At 41.4% G+C, this 17,210-nt stretch overlaps 1 protein-coding gene and 1 long non-coding RNA gene across 21 annotated transcripts in view; both read left to right on the top strand.

The window, feature by feature from the left end:
- The window catches only part of LOC121398884 (targeting protein for Xklp2-B-like), a 100,772-nt gene extending 91,070 nt beyond the window's left edge, over window positions 1-9,702 (top strand). The window contains exons 7-12 of one of the 3 annotated variants that reach the window (XM_041578440.1): window positions 4,709-4,777; window positions 6,398-6,502; window positions 6,942-7,064; window positions 7,648-7,781; window positions 9,296-9,479; window positions 9,564-9,702. In XM_041578440.1, coding sequence (XP_041434374.1) covers window positions 4,709-4,777; window positions 6,398-6,502; window positions 6,942-7,064; window positions 7,648-7,781; window positions 9,296-9,447 — 583 coding nt within the window. In that variant the 3' untranslated portion in view covers window positions 9,448-9,479; window positions 9,564-9,702. The other 2 variants (XM_041578439.1, XM_041578438.1) reach the window with 2 other exon arrangements.
- A 3,724-nt stretch (window positions 9,703-13,426) lies between these two features.
- LOC121398894 overlaps window positions 13,427-17,210 on the top strand; it is a 93,175-nt gene continuing 89,391 nt past the window's right edge. For 17 of the 18 annotated variants that reach the window (XR_005964591.1, XR_005964594.1, XR_005964590.1 and 14 more), the window contains exons 1-2: window positions 13,436-13,529; window positions 14,510-14,591. This is a non-coding gene — a long non-coding RNA (uncharacterized LOC121398894). Of the gene's footprint in view, window positions 13,530-14,509; window positions 14,592-17,210 lie in introns of all 18 variants that reach the window. The other variant, XR_005964584.1, reaches the window with a different exon arrangement.

Genomic DNA, 17,210 nt, shown 5'->3' with positions numbered 1-17,210 from the left:
CTGATAAGTAACTGCTCCGTGTTGTTACAAGTATTATAAGTACAACATACTTTGGTGTCGTACGCCAGGCGCTGGCCCTTCTGCCTTATGGCCTCGGGTGCCATCCAATGTGGTGTCCCTTCCGCTTCGTGGCACAACCCAGTTTGCGGGTCCAGGTCCCAGCTGTGTCCAAAGTCGACTGAAATGACAGATAGAATCCATTAATGGAAAATAACTTGTTTAACCAAATAAGATAGAAACCTGAATTATGAAACCCCCTGACTCCATATTCACAGAAGCTCCCCACCATCCATTACTCTTATAACTGTAAGTTTTACTCACTGATCTTCACTTTGGCCGTCTCTGTGAGCATGATGTTCGGGCTCTTGATGTCTTTATGAACGGCCCCGTTCTTGTGGATGTGGTGCAGCCCCTGGGGAGATTGAGATGTAGGTTATAAGATTATAAACATTCCCAACAAAGAGATTGTATATATAATTGATGCAATTAAAGAAGAGTCCTTAAGGGGTAAATCTGGCCTTACCTTTAAAACCTCCTTGCAGACATAGCCAATCCAGGTCTCCTTCAGGGATTGGCCATTGGTCTTACTGATGAGGTTGTACAGAGAGCCTCCACCACAGTATTCAAGAACAATCTGCAATATATAGAAATTATTTCAGGTCATGTATTCTGTCACTTCCAGTGGAGATTGTTTTGGCACAAGAGGAATGAACACGATACAGTAAATCATTTCTTACTTCCAAGAGCTCCGATGAGCACTCCGTGAGTGGAGCCCTGTAGTAGGCTCCATAGTAAGAGGCGATGTTCTTGTGGCCTCCGAACTGCTGGAGAAACTTCAGCTCCCTGCAGACTGACTCTTCATCCTGGAGTGGAGTAATAGAAATCCCTTTAGTTCACATAGACATCTACACAAATAGGATTGATATATAGTGATTGGAATTATAAAGATACAGTACTCGGCTGATGTTGGCGATCTTCACCGCTACCACGCCTCTACGATGGTGTCGTCCCTGTAATACAGACAGAAAGGTTGACTTATATACAAGTAGGAAAGAGAGGGTCTAATGCAGCCCCCAAACCAGAAGCTTGATATGTCTGCCTAAATCATTGTGTGATTGTGTGTAGTGATCACAATCTTGTTCAGTTCCCCTACTCTCTAGGAATTGGTTGGTAACTTACCTTGTAGACGTCTCCAGTGCCGCCCACTCCAACAAGCACATCCTTGGTCAGCCGACCATCAGGAGGCTGGAAAATAAAATAGAAAAAAGAAGGATTTTATTGATAACATAATATTCCCCAGGGTACAAAACATGTCTCACTTCCGGCAGTAGCGGCGAGTGTTTTACCCTCCTTTCTACTCACCTCATAAGTCTCGGAGAGGGTTCTGGATTCCGCCTGTGGCTGAAGGAGAAGAGAAAGAGTCTATTACATTCTATAATTTATCTGTACCTGTTCTCTATTCAGCAAAACCCTAAATTCAGCTAAAACAGTAGCAGTTGACTTACCTTCCTCCAGGGGGCGCAGAATAGCATTGCGCCTAAGTTTTTTAGCTCTTAAAAGAGCTGTTGGGTTATAAAGAGATATCAGCTGACGTCAAAGGAAGATGTTATATCCAAACGCCAAAAATCAGATGGAATATCACTGAATATCTCTAAAACAATCGCTGTGAAATCACTCGGAAAATCACTCTGAAAATCGCTTCGAAAACGCTGTGAAAACGCTTCGTCGCTCGCAAAATTCACTGTGTGGGGAAACAGAAAGAAAGAAGAGATTGTAAGCTCACATGCACCAGTCCTCTCTGCTATACATATCAGGATTCACTGCCTTATATAAGTATTCACACCCTCAACCAATTCTCCCATTGTACAAAAACAAACCCTAAACTTATATATATTGTTTATCTGTTTTATCTGTTATTTTTATTCTGACCATTAATTCTAAAATCTGATTTCCACTGGCAAAAAACAAAATTTACCATCAGTTTTTTCTTTTGCTTCAACAGCATTAAAGCAAAGTTCCCCTTTAAATGAAATGAAATTAAATTTGTAGAAGACCACAAGCTGCAGGTCTGACAAGGGATGCTGGGATTTGTAGTTTAATATCAGTTAGAAGACCACAAGCTGTAGGTCTGACACGGGATGCTGGGATTTGTAGTTCAGTAACAGAAGACCACAAGCTACAGGTCTGACAAATGATGCTGGGAGTTGTACTATATGCTACAGGTCTGACAAGGGATGCTGGGATTTGTAGTTCAGTTCAGTAGCAATAAGAAGACCACATGCTGCAACTCTGACAACAGATGCTGGGATTTTTAAGTCAGTAACATTTAGAAGATTATAGGCTACAGGTCTGACAAGGGATGCTGTGATTTGTACTACAGGCTGCAGGTCTTACAAGGGATGCTGGGATTTGTAGTTCAGTAACAGAAGACCACAAGTTGCAGGTCTGACAAGGGATGCTGGGGTTTGTGCTATAGGCTACAGGTCTGACAAGGGATGCTGAGATTTGTACTACAGGCTGCAGGTCTGACAAGGGATGCTGGGATTTGTACTACAGGCTACAGGTCTGACAAGGGATGCTGGGATTTGTAGGTCAGTAACAGTTAGAAGATTGTAGGCTGCAGGTCTGGGAAGGGATGCTGGGATTTGTAGGACAGTAACAGTTAGAAGATTATAGGCTGCAGGTCTGACAAGGGATGCTGGGATTTGTGCTACAGGCTGCAGGTCTGACAAGGGATGCTGGGACTTTTAGGTCAGTAACATTTAGAAGTTTATAGGCTACAGGTCTGACAAGGGATGCTGGGATTTGTACTATAGGCTACAGGTCTGACAAGAGATGCTGGGATTTGTACTATAGGCTACAGGTCTGACAAGGGATGCTGGGATTTGTAGTTCCGTAACAGTTAGAAGACCCCAAGATGCAGGGCTGACAAGGAATTCTGGGATTTGAAGGTCAGTAACAGTAACAAGATTATAGGCAGCAGGTCTGACAAGGGATTTTGGGATTTTTAGGTCAGTAACAGCTAGAAAACTACAGGCTGTAGGTGTGACAAGGGATGCTGGGAGTTGTACTATAGGCTACAGGTCTGACAAGGGATGCTGGGATTTGTACTATAGTCTAAAGGTCTGACAAGGGATGCTGGGATTTGTAGTTCATTAATAGCTAGAAGACTACAGGCTGCAGGTGTGACAAGGGATGCTGGGACATTCAGGACATGAGTAACAGTGACTGGGAAGTTGCAGCTCCAAAACTTTTTCCTTTAAAGCTTTTTAAGAAGTCAGTTCTATATACAAAGTGAGGTCTAAAGAGAAATATGGATATTAATAGTATTGGAGGGGAAACAGCAAGTGGCCAACTGTCGCTCCAAACACTGGGTGACCCCTGTTATATGGGAACATGGGGATTTCAGACTTTTGCCCTTAATAATTGCTTAACTTTTACTGAAAAGCTTTTTAATAAGTAAATGTTATATACAAAGTGAGATATAGAGAGAAATATGAATATTAATAAAATTAGAGGAGAAACCTGAACAGCAAGTGGCCAACTGTCAACTGTCACTCCAAACACTGTCAGTGACCCCTGTTATATGGGAACATGGGAGATTTCAGACTTCTCCCCTTAAGAATTTCTTAACTTTCTTTCTTAACTTAACTAGCTTTATTAAGAAGTAAATGTTATATACAAAGTGAGATACAGAGAGAAATATAAATATTAATAGCATTAGAGGAGAAACCTGAACAGCAAATGTCACTCCAGATGTTGCTATAGTGACCCCGTTATATGTTAACATAGGAGATTTCAGACTTTTTATTATTTCTTAACTTGCACTTATTTTAAATATAAAGCAATTGGAATCCCAAATATTATTTTATACTTATTTTTAAATATAAAGCAATTGGAATCCCAAATGTTATTTTATACTTTCTGTATTTAGCCTGACAGGTGTGTAGTCTCCCTGCATCCCTGTTCCTTCCCCCAACCCCAACTCTCCTATAATCTATTAAAATGACAAAACCAAGGCTAATATCCCAGGTGCCACCTAGTGACTCAATTTAGTAGTGATTTTCTTCATTTATATCATTATTTTCCATAAATTGTCTCCCAGTGTGTGCTGTGCATCCACTTACCTCTGATCCCAGAAATGAAAGTGAGAAATCCGTTATTTAACGGTTGTCTGTGCGGCCAAATGCCAGGATGTACTTCTGTGTATTTATCCTGAGTTGTCTGTAGTCTGCCTGTTTCCCCATTCCTCCCATAATGATATTTTCTATTTAGAATATACACAAAACCAAGGCTAATATCCCAGGCACTAGCCAGTGTCACACTCAAATAGCGATTTCCTTAATTTCTGCCATTATTTCCCTTAATGCCCCCTTGTATCAATGCTCCGCTCACCTCTGATCCCAGAATAAGAAAGTGAGTTTACAGCCAATCACATTTTATGTTTATTTCCTGATAGTGATTGGCTGCAAGTTCAGCACATGTTTACATGCTGTTTAGATAAGTGGGACCCCAGTAAGGAGATGTGGGGGTTCAGCTCATGTATCTTTGATAAGGAATATTAATTCTAATGGACAATGTTAGGCTGGGAGAAACAGTCCTGCTCTCTTGCACACCTCAATAAAACCACACTGACAAAAACATGGGACAGATTTATATATTTGAGTTGTCTGCCACATGTCATCTGTCTCCATTTCCTGTTCTTTAGACCAAGTGACCAACGCAGAAAATATTCCCCCGGACCAGAAACCGCTTTCAGAGACTTGTATAAATGCTGGTAAGTGACAAATACTCAGGCTTTTCTGCTGGGAGTGTAAGGGACCTCCGTGCTGAGTGCAGTGCTAATATATTTGCATGTTCTAAAGAAGTATGGGGCGTTTGACTTGCTTTGGTTAGACTTGCTTTTGGGGTGTTGGCTGGACAAAGAGATGGGATGGTGCGCTGAGCTTGACTCTGCAAAGAATTAGGCCAGGGCCATACCCTTTAAGTTGCCACCGAACATGCCTTCAGAAATGTTTTTGAACTAACATAGCTGCTATTGATCCTCATTCTAATTCTCCCCTCATTCTCCTACTTTGACCACACTCTACTTGTGCCTCCTTTGTAATTCCAGGTTGTATTTCCCTGAATGCATTAAAAACACATTTTAGGGTGTGACCTGATAGGGAACTGAAGCCTGTATTTGCTTGTGTGAAAGCAGGGATGTAATGGGCTATCCTCCTCCTCCTCCTCCTACTGTGCTTCTGGCAGGCACCTCACTGCTCATTTGAAACACAGGCAGGAACTGTAGCATCTATAGGATATGAATTTCTTTTAACCCAGAGTGAAACCATATCTGTCAGTGCCAGCAAGTTTGAGGGGTATTTTTATTTATGCTTTATCTCATTTAAGATCCCCATGTTTATTGGAAGGGGACCACTGGCTCTATATTGGTACAGGACCCAGTAATGCTGACAGTATTGTTAGATATGCAGTGAAGCAAAGAATTACAAATTGATGGACAATAAGAATTACTCTCCCATTTTGGCATGTTTGACCATTTGGGAGGTTTAGACAGTGTCGGACTGGGACACCAGGGGCCCACCCAAAAACCTTTGACAAGGGCCCACCAATTAATCTTAGACCAGGGGCCCATTATTTTTCTTCCTCTCCTCACTCAACTTCTATTCTCCTAGTCTCTTTTCTTTACATACTATACTCTATTTTTCTATATTTAGCCTATTTGTTCTGATAAAAATAGGGAATGGCCATGGAAAAGGCCAAATGTTTAGCAGCATGAGGGCCCACTGACACCTGAGCCCACCGGGAGTTTTCCCGGTATCCCTGTGGGCCAGTCCGACACTGGTTTAGATAATTCTGAGCCATTAGTGGATTGAGTTGAATGCATTTCTGTTGGTTGTGCTAAAAGAAGCAATGCCACAGCTATTTTCAGCTTGTCTAATTTATTCAGTTAGTTGGGTTGACTTTATGGAGAAATAGTTTGATACCATTTGCATGCACGCTTAATTCTCCGAGTGCCATACTTTATATGGAATTGTGATGCTTCAATTGGTCTGTAATGTGTGTAATATTACCCGTCGGCATTGAGCCCCCATTTTATGATGGCCTTAGTGATTCCCGAGAACTGCGTTATTTTTTTTCAGGTGGCTTTGACTAACAGGAAAAAATGTGGGAGTACAAAGGGCTCCATCGTCCAATCAATGGATAGAATGCTTCTGCATATTTAGATGAAGCATTTTCACATAAGGGCTATTTTATCTTTCGAGACCTATAATGTTTAGGGGTGTTGTTTCCCTTTAAGACAGTGAAATCCTATTGACTGGAATGTTTCTGCCATGTCATAACTTATCTGGCTCTTCTCATTTATCTCTGCTATCACCGTCTCTCCCTACAACAGGTCTGCCAGGCGGATGTCTAAGAAACATCGGCAGAAGATCCTTATAATGCATCTGGAAAAAGAGACCGCACAATCTATATACTCACCATGCAAAAAACGAAAAGGGTACGTATGCCTATAGGCTAATGAAACTGCATCATCCCCAGTGACCACATTTTCAATTCTTTAGGAATGATTTGTTTCCATTCTTTGCAGGAGCCCAGTAACCCTGGCTGCTTACTTGCAGGAAACTGGGAAATTTCTTGTGCAGCGGAGTTTTAAATTAAATCCATGTCCATCATGGTACTTTGCTGTTAACTTGCAATTGATTACCTCACATAGTCATCAATGTACTTCGCTCATATTACATACGCAGACAAATTATACTCTCATCGTGGTCTCTGGTCCCCCTGCTTACATCCATCCAGCACTGGCTTAGAATCTACTGTGTTGTGTGTTTCTGCCAATGCAAGTTTGACTTCTGATTCTTCTTGAGAGACGGCACTAAAAAGATGTGACTGTTGGCGTAAGGGGTGCACTGATTTTCTACTACTTTCTTTTGCAGATCCAGTACTAAAGACAGACACGCTCCAGTAATCAGGGGCCAACCCACAAGCAGCCATCATGGCACCACCTCTCCAAAACCGAAAGCCCAACTGACCATGCCCTCAACTCCAACTGTACTGAAGTATGTCTGCGCTGTGCCAGCCACTGAGTGTTAATCTCAGCAGTAGATAACTGATAGCAATAGTGTGACACAGCAATAGGGACCTTTTATGATAGGTTGGGACTCTTGACACAACAGGATGTGCCCCTGATTGGCTAATGTTTCTTTTCTTTTATAGCTAATAAACTGTAGGTAACCTAAGGAGGTAAACCTATTTTCCCATGAAGCAAGTTGTAGGGATACTGTAGCACTAGCTCAGCACTGCCCTGCCTTCATGATTTGCACTGTAAACTTACCATAGTGTTGTTCAACCTTAGAGTGGACAAGGGTCCGTGACCTATTTCCATAAGTCAATTAGCAGACTAGTAGTCATCACGACTTTCACTTTCTTCCTTAGTTGGGTGCACGTCCTCCAATGGCCACTTTCCACTGGCAATACTGACAAAGAAGTGAGTCCAGCACCCGCAGTTGATAAAGGACCCGCTTGATAAAAGACCGCATGGTCTGAAACGTTGCTGTAATCCCCTTGCACCAATAAAGGCTGTTTTATTTAAAACTGTTCTTTGTCACTATTTCCATAAGTCATACAGATTTTTTTTTTCAGCAGGAGGAACATTCTGGCGAAGTCTAAAAATTCAGTAGAACAAGAGCTTGAGAAAATGCAAGTGCTTCAGAAGGAAATGCTAGAGAGTCTCAAGAAAAATGAGCATTCCATGAAAGTTGCCATATCTGGAGCAGGTGTGTACATATTAGTGAGAGTAACTATATTTCCCAGATCCAATACAACATGAAAATTTGGCTTAATTCTTTCTAAATAAGTCTGTCTCCTGCCCTTCCAATCCTGGACCTTTGTAAAGAGACGTTAGATACCATATTTGTTATCCTTGGCATTATCTCTTACCAAATTTGACCATACAATTAACTTCATCTGGGACTACTGGCAACTTTCAAAGGTCAACCATGACTTACTTTGCATGGCTCAAAGGCCCTCAGATTTTTCATGGTTCATCAATGCCTGAGTAACTTTGGATGCAATGATTAACCAGCAACTCCTCTGCATTTGGTACCACCTCCATCAAATCATAAACTACTAACTGAAGAGTCTGGCCCAGAGGAAAGGTTGATGACCTCCAACTACTCATGAAGGGGCCAAGGCTGAAGGAAAAATTAACAGACTTAAAGGAACAGTAACACCAAAAACGGAAGTGTCCTAAAGTAATGAATATATAATGAACTGTTGTGTTGCACTAGATTCCGGAATTTCACCTGGAATCATCACAGTCCAAGCTGTCAGATAAACAAGAAGAAATCTACCCATTGTTTTTCTGTTGTCTCCCTGTCTGCTTAACCTGCAATAACCATTTGACTTCAGGTCGGATCCCACACTTTTCTAAATGGAGAGTCCTGAGGATTTGCATAAGAATAGCACCCAATCTGACCGGAAGTCAAATGCTTTATATTACCACAGCTTTAGCAGACCGGGAGACACACCATTGAGAAACACCTGAATGGAACTGCACTGCAAATTCTCATGGCAGGTTTATTTATGTCATTGTGTCATTTGGCTTGTAGCCCCTCTGACCTCCAAGGATCATTATAGGCCTCTTCTATCTTTGTTGTCAATAAGGGAGGGCAGGGGTGCATGAGAAAAAAATCCAACGGCACAGAAAGGGAAAAGTGAACTGGATCAGAGTGAGAGGTAGATAACAAAGAGAGAACAGTGAAACAAAATAAAGAAAAGGTGAGGGAATACTGTGGGAGAATAGACACTTCCATTCTTCATTTCAACCTAGAGTATCTCATCTGCTCTTACATAATGGTTTTTCAGAGGGGTTTTTCTTTTTTAAGGTTGTTTTTGCATCACTGCACTTTGCACTGAAGGGGGTATTATTTTAAAAGATTTGTATAAAATGTCTCCTTTAACAGACTATCAGGAAAAAGTGTGGCTTTCCTAAGCTAAATTGTGAATCTGAACATCCTCCATGGTTGCATCTTGCAATACTATGTATTCTGGGCCAGTACCCATTTAAGGTGGGCAGGCTCACTGGTTGGTATGATGGTGCTGGTCATGCCTCTGTATAGTTCATACGTTGGAGGAGCAGTATTTTACCATGTGGCTAAAAATTTAGATTTGTAACTTTGGAGTTGACCACAGCATGGCATTGATCTGTCTTGTTATGAGCGTTTCCTATCATAGCCATTGACTGCTTGCCCATGTTCCAGCTGCATCTTTCTCTCTTTTTTAAATGTAGATAGCCTTTCTGGTTCCATGATTCAAGACGGCTTTGAGCTCCTTGCCTACCCACTAGAACTGTCCTTACTGCGCTGGACATGCAATCCTCCTATATTTACTGGTGGATTTAATACAAGGAGAGCCTGTCTTCCATTGTACAGTGGACTGTAGCGGCAACAATATAGTGAGCAGGATGAATCCCAGTGTGTATTTGCTCCTGTTGATACCATGGTATTCTATTCCTGAGGAGGAACTCTGAGCAGTCTGTCTCTCTTTTTTAAAAGTAGATAGCCTTTCTGGTTCCATGATTCAAGAAGGCTTTGAGCTGGCTACAGCAAAAAGGGCCAAGGAGCACCAGGAGGTTGAGAAGTGCTTGGCAGAGATGAAAGCTCGGGAAGAGGAAGAAAGGGAAGAGATCAATCAGCTGAGGCAAGAGCTGGTAAGTGCATAACTGTGCATGCTACAGAGGCAGGGTAAGACAATACTTTGTTAGGTGTGGGAATGGTTTGCCATCCAATGGCCTTGTTTAAACCAACTCATGTGAATTCTGATTTGTCCATGAACCACTAACCTTGTGCTCATTGGTACCCAACACACCCATAAAGAATGAACTGCACTGACTGCTGCGGGGGGCACATGGTATGAACTGTACACAAATAGTAAACAATTTTTTTTTCTCTCCTGTGTTTCACGTGCACAAGGCACAGCCTATCAGGAAGTTCAAAGCTGTGAAAGTTAAAGCCAGTGACGTCCCACTTACTGTCCCCACATCCCCTAACTTCTCGGACAGGTTTAAGTGCTGATGTGCTCCCTGTACTAAGGCAAATCCAGATTTCGGGTGGTGGTTAACTATTCATGCCCTGGACCATACAGTCTATTGTACAAACAAGTGTCCTTTAAATAGTGGCATGAATCCGGGCAAAGATCTGCTCATTGGGGGGGTTATGTGAATACTATATTATATGGCCTGGAGGGGCCTGTTTTTAGGTCTCCCTGTATGTGAATACTTATGTTTTTATTATGCCCTGTAATAAACTGTGGAAATGTAAAGTTTATCAATTGCCTGCTCAACTTTTGTCTTGGGTTCCTTCCACCAGTCAATTGCACATGTAGCCTCTAGTGTGGCTTTCAGTAGTGCTGCACAGTAGTGCCTCTTGTTTCCATTGTATTTATGTAAATGAGAAGAGATAGGGTATTCTGACTTCAAAATGTCATCTTGCAGAGGATGGAAGCTGATTTAGCGCTGGTTTTTCATGCTAACCCCAATACTTGATGCTATGTACACGAATATTGGTATTCAATACTTGGTTAGCTTGGTGTATTCATTGATTTGCAGCTTGTGTGTTTCTATAGTTGCAGAACCCCATAGTGAAGTAGGGGAATGCCTTATATATGACATATCTTCCATACCTCCCTAAGATGCAGATAACCTAATGAATGACCTTGAATTCAGCCCACATGCCTTTCTATTATGTACCAAACTTTGAGAGAATTGCATAGTCCTGCTCTTATACCTGAACAGAAGGTACCAAGGCCCAGTTAAAGGAAAACTATACCCCTCAAACAAGGTATTTTTTATTGCATAAAACCGCTCATGTTAAACCCTTCTTCATGTAAATAAACAATTTTCATAATAATATATTTTTTTAGTAGTATGTGCCATTGGGTAATCATAAATAGAAAACGGCCATTTCAAAAATTAAGGGCCCGTCTCCTGGGATCGTATGATTCACGGTGCACATAAACATACCAAACAAGCTATACTTCTTAGGTCACAATTAACAGACAGAGTTCTGTCTTTTGCTTCCACACTTCTTGTTAGAGTTGTAGTATTTCTGGTCAGGTGATCTCTGAGGCAGCACAAAGACCATCACGAAATGGTGGTTCAAGGCAAGAGATGTAAAATGACAAAATTGACTTAAATATATATACCAGTTTGGTAAGATTCTTTAATATGCCACTTAATTTGATATAAACTCTGTTTGCTCAATTATTAATTTTGGGGGCAGTGTTGGCAGCAGCCAGTGCACTGTAGGGTTATTGGGGTCCCCCCACACAATTCATCTGGGGCATATAAAGCAGAGGAGGTGTCATCCCTGGGAACTTGATGGTTTGGTGCCAACTTTCTGCTTGGAAAGGTCACTACCTGTGAAATAGAACGTCAAGCTCTGGGGCACAATTAGCCCAAGAAGTGAGGTTGCTACCAGCTTGGGGCAAACCTTGTATGCAGATTCAAGAACGAGAGTAGTTCTGTAGTTTCTGCTTGAAAGTACAAGACGTCAATTTTCCTGCCACTGCCCCTCCCAGGTTGGGCAAGTAACTGACTGGGGGATACTAATTGTAATATATTGCGCTGTCACCTTAAGCTAGGGACAGCAGCTGGTCACATGTTCTCTTCTTCCTGTTCCTGTGCTGAGAGTGTGTGAAAAAGACTAAGCAACTCTAAGCAGCCTCTTTTCTACCAGAAGTGGCCTCCCCACATGATACTCTAAGCAGCTTGTCTATAGGCCTTACTATTGTAAGGAAGGTGTCGCTCACTCTTTCTTATTTTTATATATATATTTTTAGAACCTGCTCTGGCTGAATCCCAAACCGAATCCTGGATTCGGTGCATCCCTACTGTCTACACTAGGCACCTGCTTCAGTACAGATCCTTCAGTAAAACAATAAAGTCCTTTAACCTTTTTGAATAGGATGCCTATAATCCTGAAAATTTTTAGGAGTCAAGATTCCTAGAAATAATTATCAATGCATACCTCCCAACTGTCCCTTTTTCAGAGGGACAGTGCCTCTTTTGACAGCTCAACCTGAGGTCCCTCATTTGTACTGGAAAGTCCCTCTTTTCTCTGCACTGAACAGCCAGAAAAAGAAACAAAGTTTCTAACTTAATTGGCTTTTGCCAGAGAGGCCAGTACAGCTAACAGGTGCAACTAAGATACTTTGTAACAATTTTGAGATAAGAAAATAAGTAATTTTAACAGTTTAGATAAGGAGAAATATTTTCAAACTTTTATAACCTGCCAAACTTTGTAAAATGAACACATGGGAAAAGGAGTGATGAATTCCAGTCAAACGCATTGGGTTGCTGCAAAACCAGTGCTTTTATTGTGTTAAATAAAAGCACTGGTTTTGCAGCAACCCACTGCGTTTGACTGGAATTCATCACTCCTTTTCCCATGTGTTATTGGCTTCATTGGACGGAAGCATAGTGATCGAACAGTCTAACCGAATCCAATCTAAAAAAAAAAAATTTATATCCCTCTTTTTACTTCCAAAATGTTGGGAGGTATGTCAATGTCCCTATAGGTACCATGATCTACTGCAAAAAGAAAATCTCACTTTATTTTGGGGGGTCATGGTTACCCACCCTAAACCCAGTTTTGGATCAACACCTACAGATTCAAATGCCAGATTCAAATGCCCTGCTTTAAATGAAGAGATTTTCTTGAAATGCTACCTGTGCTCTTTGGTTTGGCCTAGAAACCCCCCATGTTGCATATCTGGTGTATAAGGCAAGGCTGATATGTTGGTTTTTATACATGAATTTTGGTTCCTTCTGCTCCTCTCCCCCCCCCCCCGGGATCACATTTCTCTGAGCTCTGAGAGTCCCAGATCTATGGGGGAGGTGCCATAGTGACAGTGCCAATCACAAATTGAATTCACAAGCTCTAAACAACCAAGGTGGAATCCTCTGAACATGGACTATGTCTGGTAAACATGAGAGGGAGGGTAGGGATTATATAAATCACATAGCCAGGGCAGGTGCAACTTGTGATAATCCAATGCATTGTCTCTCCTCAGGGCAACCAGTTAATACTATTCCCTTGATTACTAGACACAGTTCTACTAGATACAGGTAGTTATGCCCCCCTACTGTAGTAGGTCCAGGAAGTCACTAGTTATGTATAGGAGGCTATCCACTCCAAATTGAATACAAATAATGGGTATCTAAAAGTAACTGTGTTTAACATGGCAACAGTTTGGTTAAAATACACTGTGTTTCCTTCCAGCCAGTCCAGTCAAACAGAGGAGGAAGGCTTTACAGGACCAACAGCACTCAAGACCATGAAGCCAAGAAATTGGGGGTACTAACACTGAGGGCTGAACCGTCCCTCTACTTCGACCCCTCTACTGCCTTGTAAGGACACGGTGGAAGAGCAGATCCAGAGAACACAACTAACAGCCTCTCCCAGTCCTAGTGGGGGCAGGAAAACACAGGACACACCAGTGATGGATATAAAATTCACAGAGAGGTAACTTTATCACAGTACGCAAATAGGGTGATAAACTATTAAAGCTTTTTTTTTTCTCCACTGTCCTACTAGTAGCAGAAGCAGTAGAAATACAGGAGGGAAATGTACATTTTGGCAAGTATACATTTCTTCCTGTCCCTGCCCCAGTGAAGTTTACAATTTGAAATCACTGTCACATTTCCATCAGCCCCTGCCCCCGTGGAGTTTACAGTCTAATTCCCTGTCACATTCCCACTAGTCCTTGTCCAGTGGAGCTTACAATCTATAGTCTGCATAACATTCCCATCGGTCCTTATCCCAAAAAGCTTACAATTGAAGGCCCCTATCTCATTCCCATTAGTCTATGCCTAGTGGAGCTTGCAATCCATGGTCCCTATCACATTCCCACTAGTCCCTGCCCAGTGGAGTTTACAATCTATAAGTTCCCTATCACATTCCCACTTATCTCTGCCCATTGGCACTTACAATTTAAGGACCCTCTGCCCCAGTAATGTAGTAATTCTAGGTCCCTATCACATTTGCATCTCTCCCTGCACCAGTGAGCTTACAATCTAAGGTACCTATTCCATTCCCATCAGTCCATGCCTAGTGGAGCTTTCAGTCTAAGGCCCTTATCACATAACCCATCTACCCTGCCCCAATGAGCTTACAATCTATGCCCTCTATTAAATTACCATCAATCCCTGCCCCTGAGAGTTTACAATCTAAGGTCCCTGTCCCAGTGAAGCTTATAATCGAAAATCCCTATCACAATCCTATCAGTTCCTCACCCTGTAAATTTACAATCCAAGGTCCCTATCACATTCCCATCTGTCCCTGTTCCAGTGAATTTACAATCTAAGGTCCCTGGAATTATTCTAGGTAGGTAGAATTGGGCCAAGTAGTAATTATATTTCCATGTGATGCCTTACTATTCCACACATATTCTCTCCCATTCTGCCCAAATCCCTGGAAATAATCAGTTTTTGTTTGTGTGCCAGGGGGCTCTTTGGAGAAGTTCATCTCTGCACAAAGTCTACTGGCCTGAACCTTGTGGTGAAAGTTCTCAGCAGTAAAGATCGGGTAAGGATAAGGATGATGAGGAAAAATAGTGGCAAAGTAAAACCAAAAAGAAGTCTATATGAATGAATCTGCATTTTTACCCTAACATATACTGTATGTTTTGAGAAACCATACAATTTATCACTCTTTTAGACCTATGTTCCCTATATCTCACTTTTAGTCTGACTCATATACTGCGACCCATGGTCGTATGCCAGTAAGTAGCTCAGAACCCCCCCATGTAAATGTGATCCTTACTTTCAGCTCTAACACTTCCTCTGTTGTTTTGGAGGAGAAATAATTATTTTTATGGTCAGTAAATGCATCTCTTTTTCCCCCCACATCTGAACAAGCTCACAAGAAGGTCTCTATCCTCGTGTATTAGAATTTCTTCAATGATACCCTAGGGCAGGAGTGCCCATACTTCTACATCCATAAAAGCATTGTTAGCATTCTGTTCCATGAAAAATACATAAATACTGATTTATGGGAAAATGTATATTGCTTTATTTAACAAACAATATTTCTCAGGTAATCTTAAAGGAGATGGATAGCTACGGAGGCATTTTATTGCCAATAGATTAGCTGCAATAGTGCAAGCTAGAATGCTATATATATATATATATATATATATATATATATATATATATATATATATATATATATATATATATATATATATATATATATATTTATTTATTTATTTAGAAGCTCTCTGTTTGTTTAGGATAGCAGCTGCAGTATTAGCTTGGTGTGACATCACTTCCTGCCTGAGTCTCTCCCTGCTCACTTATAGCTCTGGGCTCAGATTAGAGCAGAGAAGGGAGGGCGGGGGGGGGGAGAGAGGAGCAAACTGAGCATGCTCTTGCCCGGGGCAAGGAGGTTTAAGCTGAAGGCAGGAAGTCTGATACAGAAATCCATGTGTACACAATAGAAGGAAAGAAATGCAGTGTTTCTTTTGACAGAGGACTTACCTTTAGGATTTACTGGTATATTTAGGTGGCCCTTTCTTATAAGGCTAAAGGTCCCAGCTAAAGGTCTACTAATAGATCCTGATCTACCTTTTGGGCACCTCTGCCCTAGGGTTAGTGTCCAGGAATAACTGTAGATAAAATACTCAATACCTAGCTAAGCAGGATTGGATCTCTCTATAATGTGGATTAAAAGCGATACAGAAAATGGGATTACAGAATTTGTATCTCATTTCTGTTTAAGGGTGGAGGCAGACGGGGAGATTAGCCAGCGACAAATCTTCTCTACTGGGGGCAACTAATCTCTACGAAATGCCTTCCCGCTGGCAATGTGGATTAAACGCGATGCAGAAGATGGTATTATCTGTACAGCTATGGGACCTGATATCCAGAATGCTTGGGACCTGGGGCTTTCCAGATAAGGGATCTTTCTGTAATTTGGATCTTCATACCTTAAGTCTATTAGAAAATCATGAAAAACCATTAAATAAATCCATTAGGCTGGTTTTGCATCCAATTAGGATTAATTATATATTTTAGTTGAGATCAAGTACAAGGAACTGTTTTATTATTACAGAGAAAAAGGAAATCATTTTTAAAACTTTGAATTATTTGGATAAAATGGAGTCTATGGGAGATGGCCATTCTGTAATATGGAGCTTTCTGGATAACTGGTTTCCAGATAACGGATCTCATACCTGTATCTCATTTCTGTTGAAGGGGTGAGGCAGACAGGGAGATTAGTCGCCCAGAGACAAATCTTCTTTACAGTGGATGATTAATCTCCCCGAAATGCCTTCATGCTGGCAAGAATACGAATCACCAGTGGGATAGCATACAAATCGCTTGATATTTCCGAAGTTTCCTTGACAGACAACTTCAGGTGACTTTGTAAATACGAAAGCATTTGGAGAGATTAGTCGCCAGCAGTAGAGAAGATTTGTCGCTGGTTGATTAATCTCCCCGTCTGCCACCACCCTAAAAGATATTTTATTGTTGATTTTGTCTATTAAAATATGATTACCGACAGTGGTGGACTCTCTCTTGATATTGGAATCCAAACCTAACAAGTCAGTTTGTTCCCATAGCCTGATTTCTCGCTTTATCAGCCATCCCTCAAACTCCTTCTCCTTAATCAAAGGTGGAGCGTATCCTTGGAAAAATCTGAGAGAATGGTTATATATGTTTCCTAGCTATTTTGGATGGTGATTGCTAGATTTATATAAATATGCATAAACGGTGTATAGCTATAATTTGTGAAGTTATTACCCTCAGGTTCCATAGACAGTTGCTATTTAGTGGGACTGTGGGGGGTTGTTTGGGATTCTCTGCCAGAGCCTCTTTTGAATCCCAGTTATTCCTGCCCTCAAGGACGAGATCAAGAAAACTGGATCTGTTACAGATGTTAATATGATTCCACTATTATACAAACTGAAGCCTGAAATAAATATATTTAAGTACAGTATATCCCTAGACCCTTTCCATATAATTGGAATATTATCAATGTTGTTCTTATGTAGGACCAGGTTTGCTCAACCCTCATGTGCCAGAACCCTAATCCTGAGGAATGCAGGGACATAAGGACTGAAAGCCTTTACATGCAGGACATGATATATTGGTGGATAGTGGCGTCAACTGTGTGCCACAAATAGTCTGCACCTCATTGTGT

Source organism: Xenopus laevis, chromosome 9_10S (assembly GCF_017654675.1).
Source record: "Xenopus laevis strain J_2021 chromosome 9_10S, Xenopus_laevis_v10.1, whole genome shotgun sequence".
Lineage (NCBI taxonomy): Eukaryota > Metazoa > Chordata > Amphibia > Anura > Pipidae > Xenopus > Xenopus laevis.
Note: the sequence above shows the minus strand (reverse complement) of the source record. Positions and strands in the feature narration are given on the sequence as shown.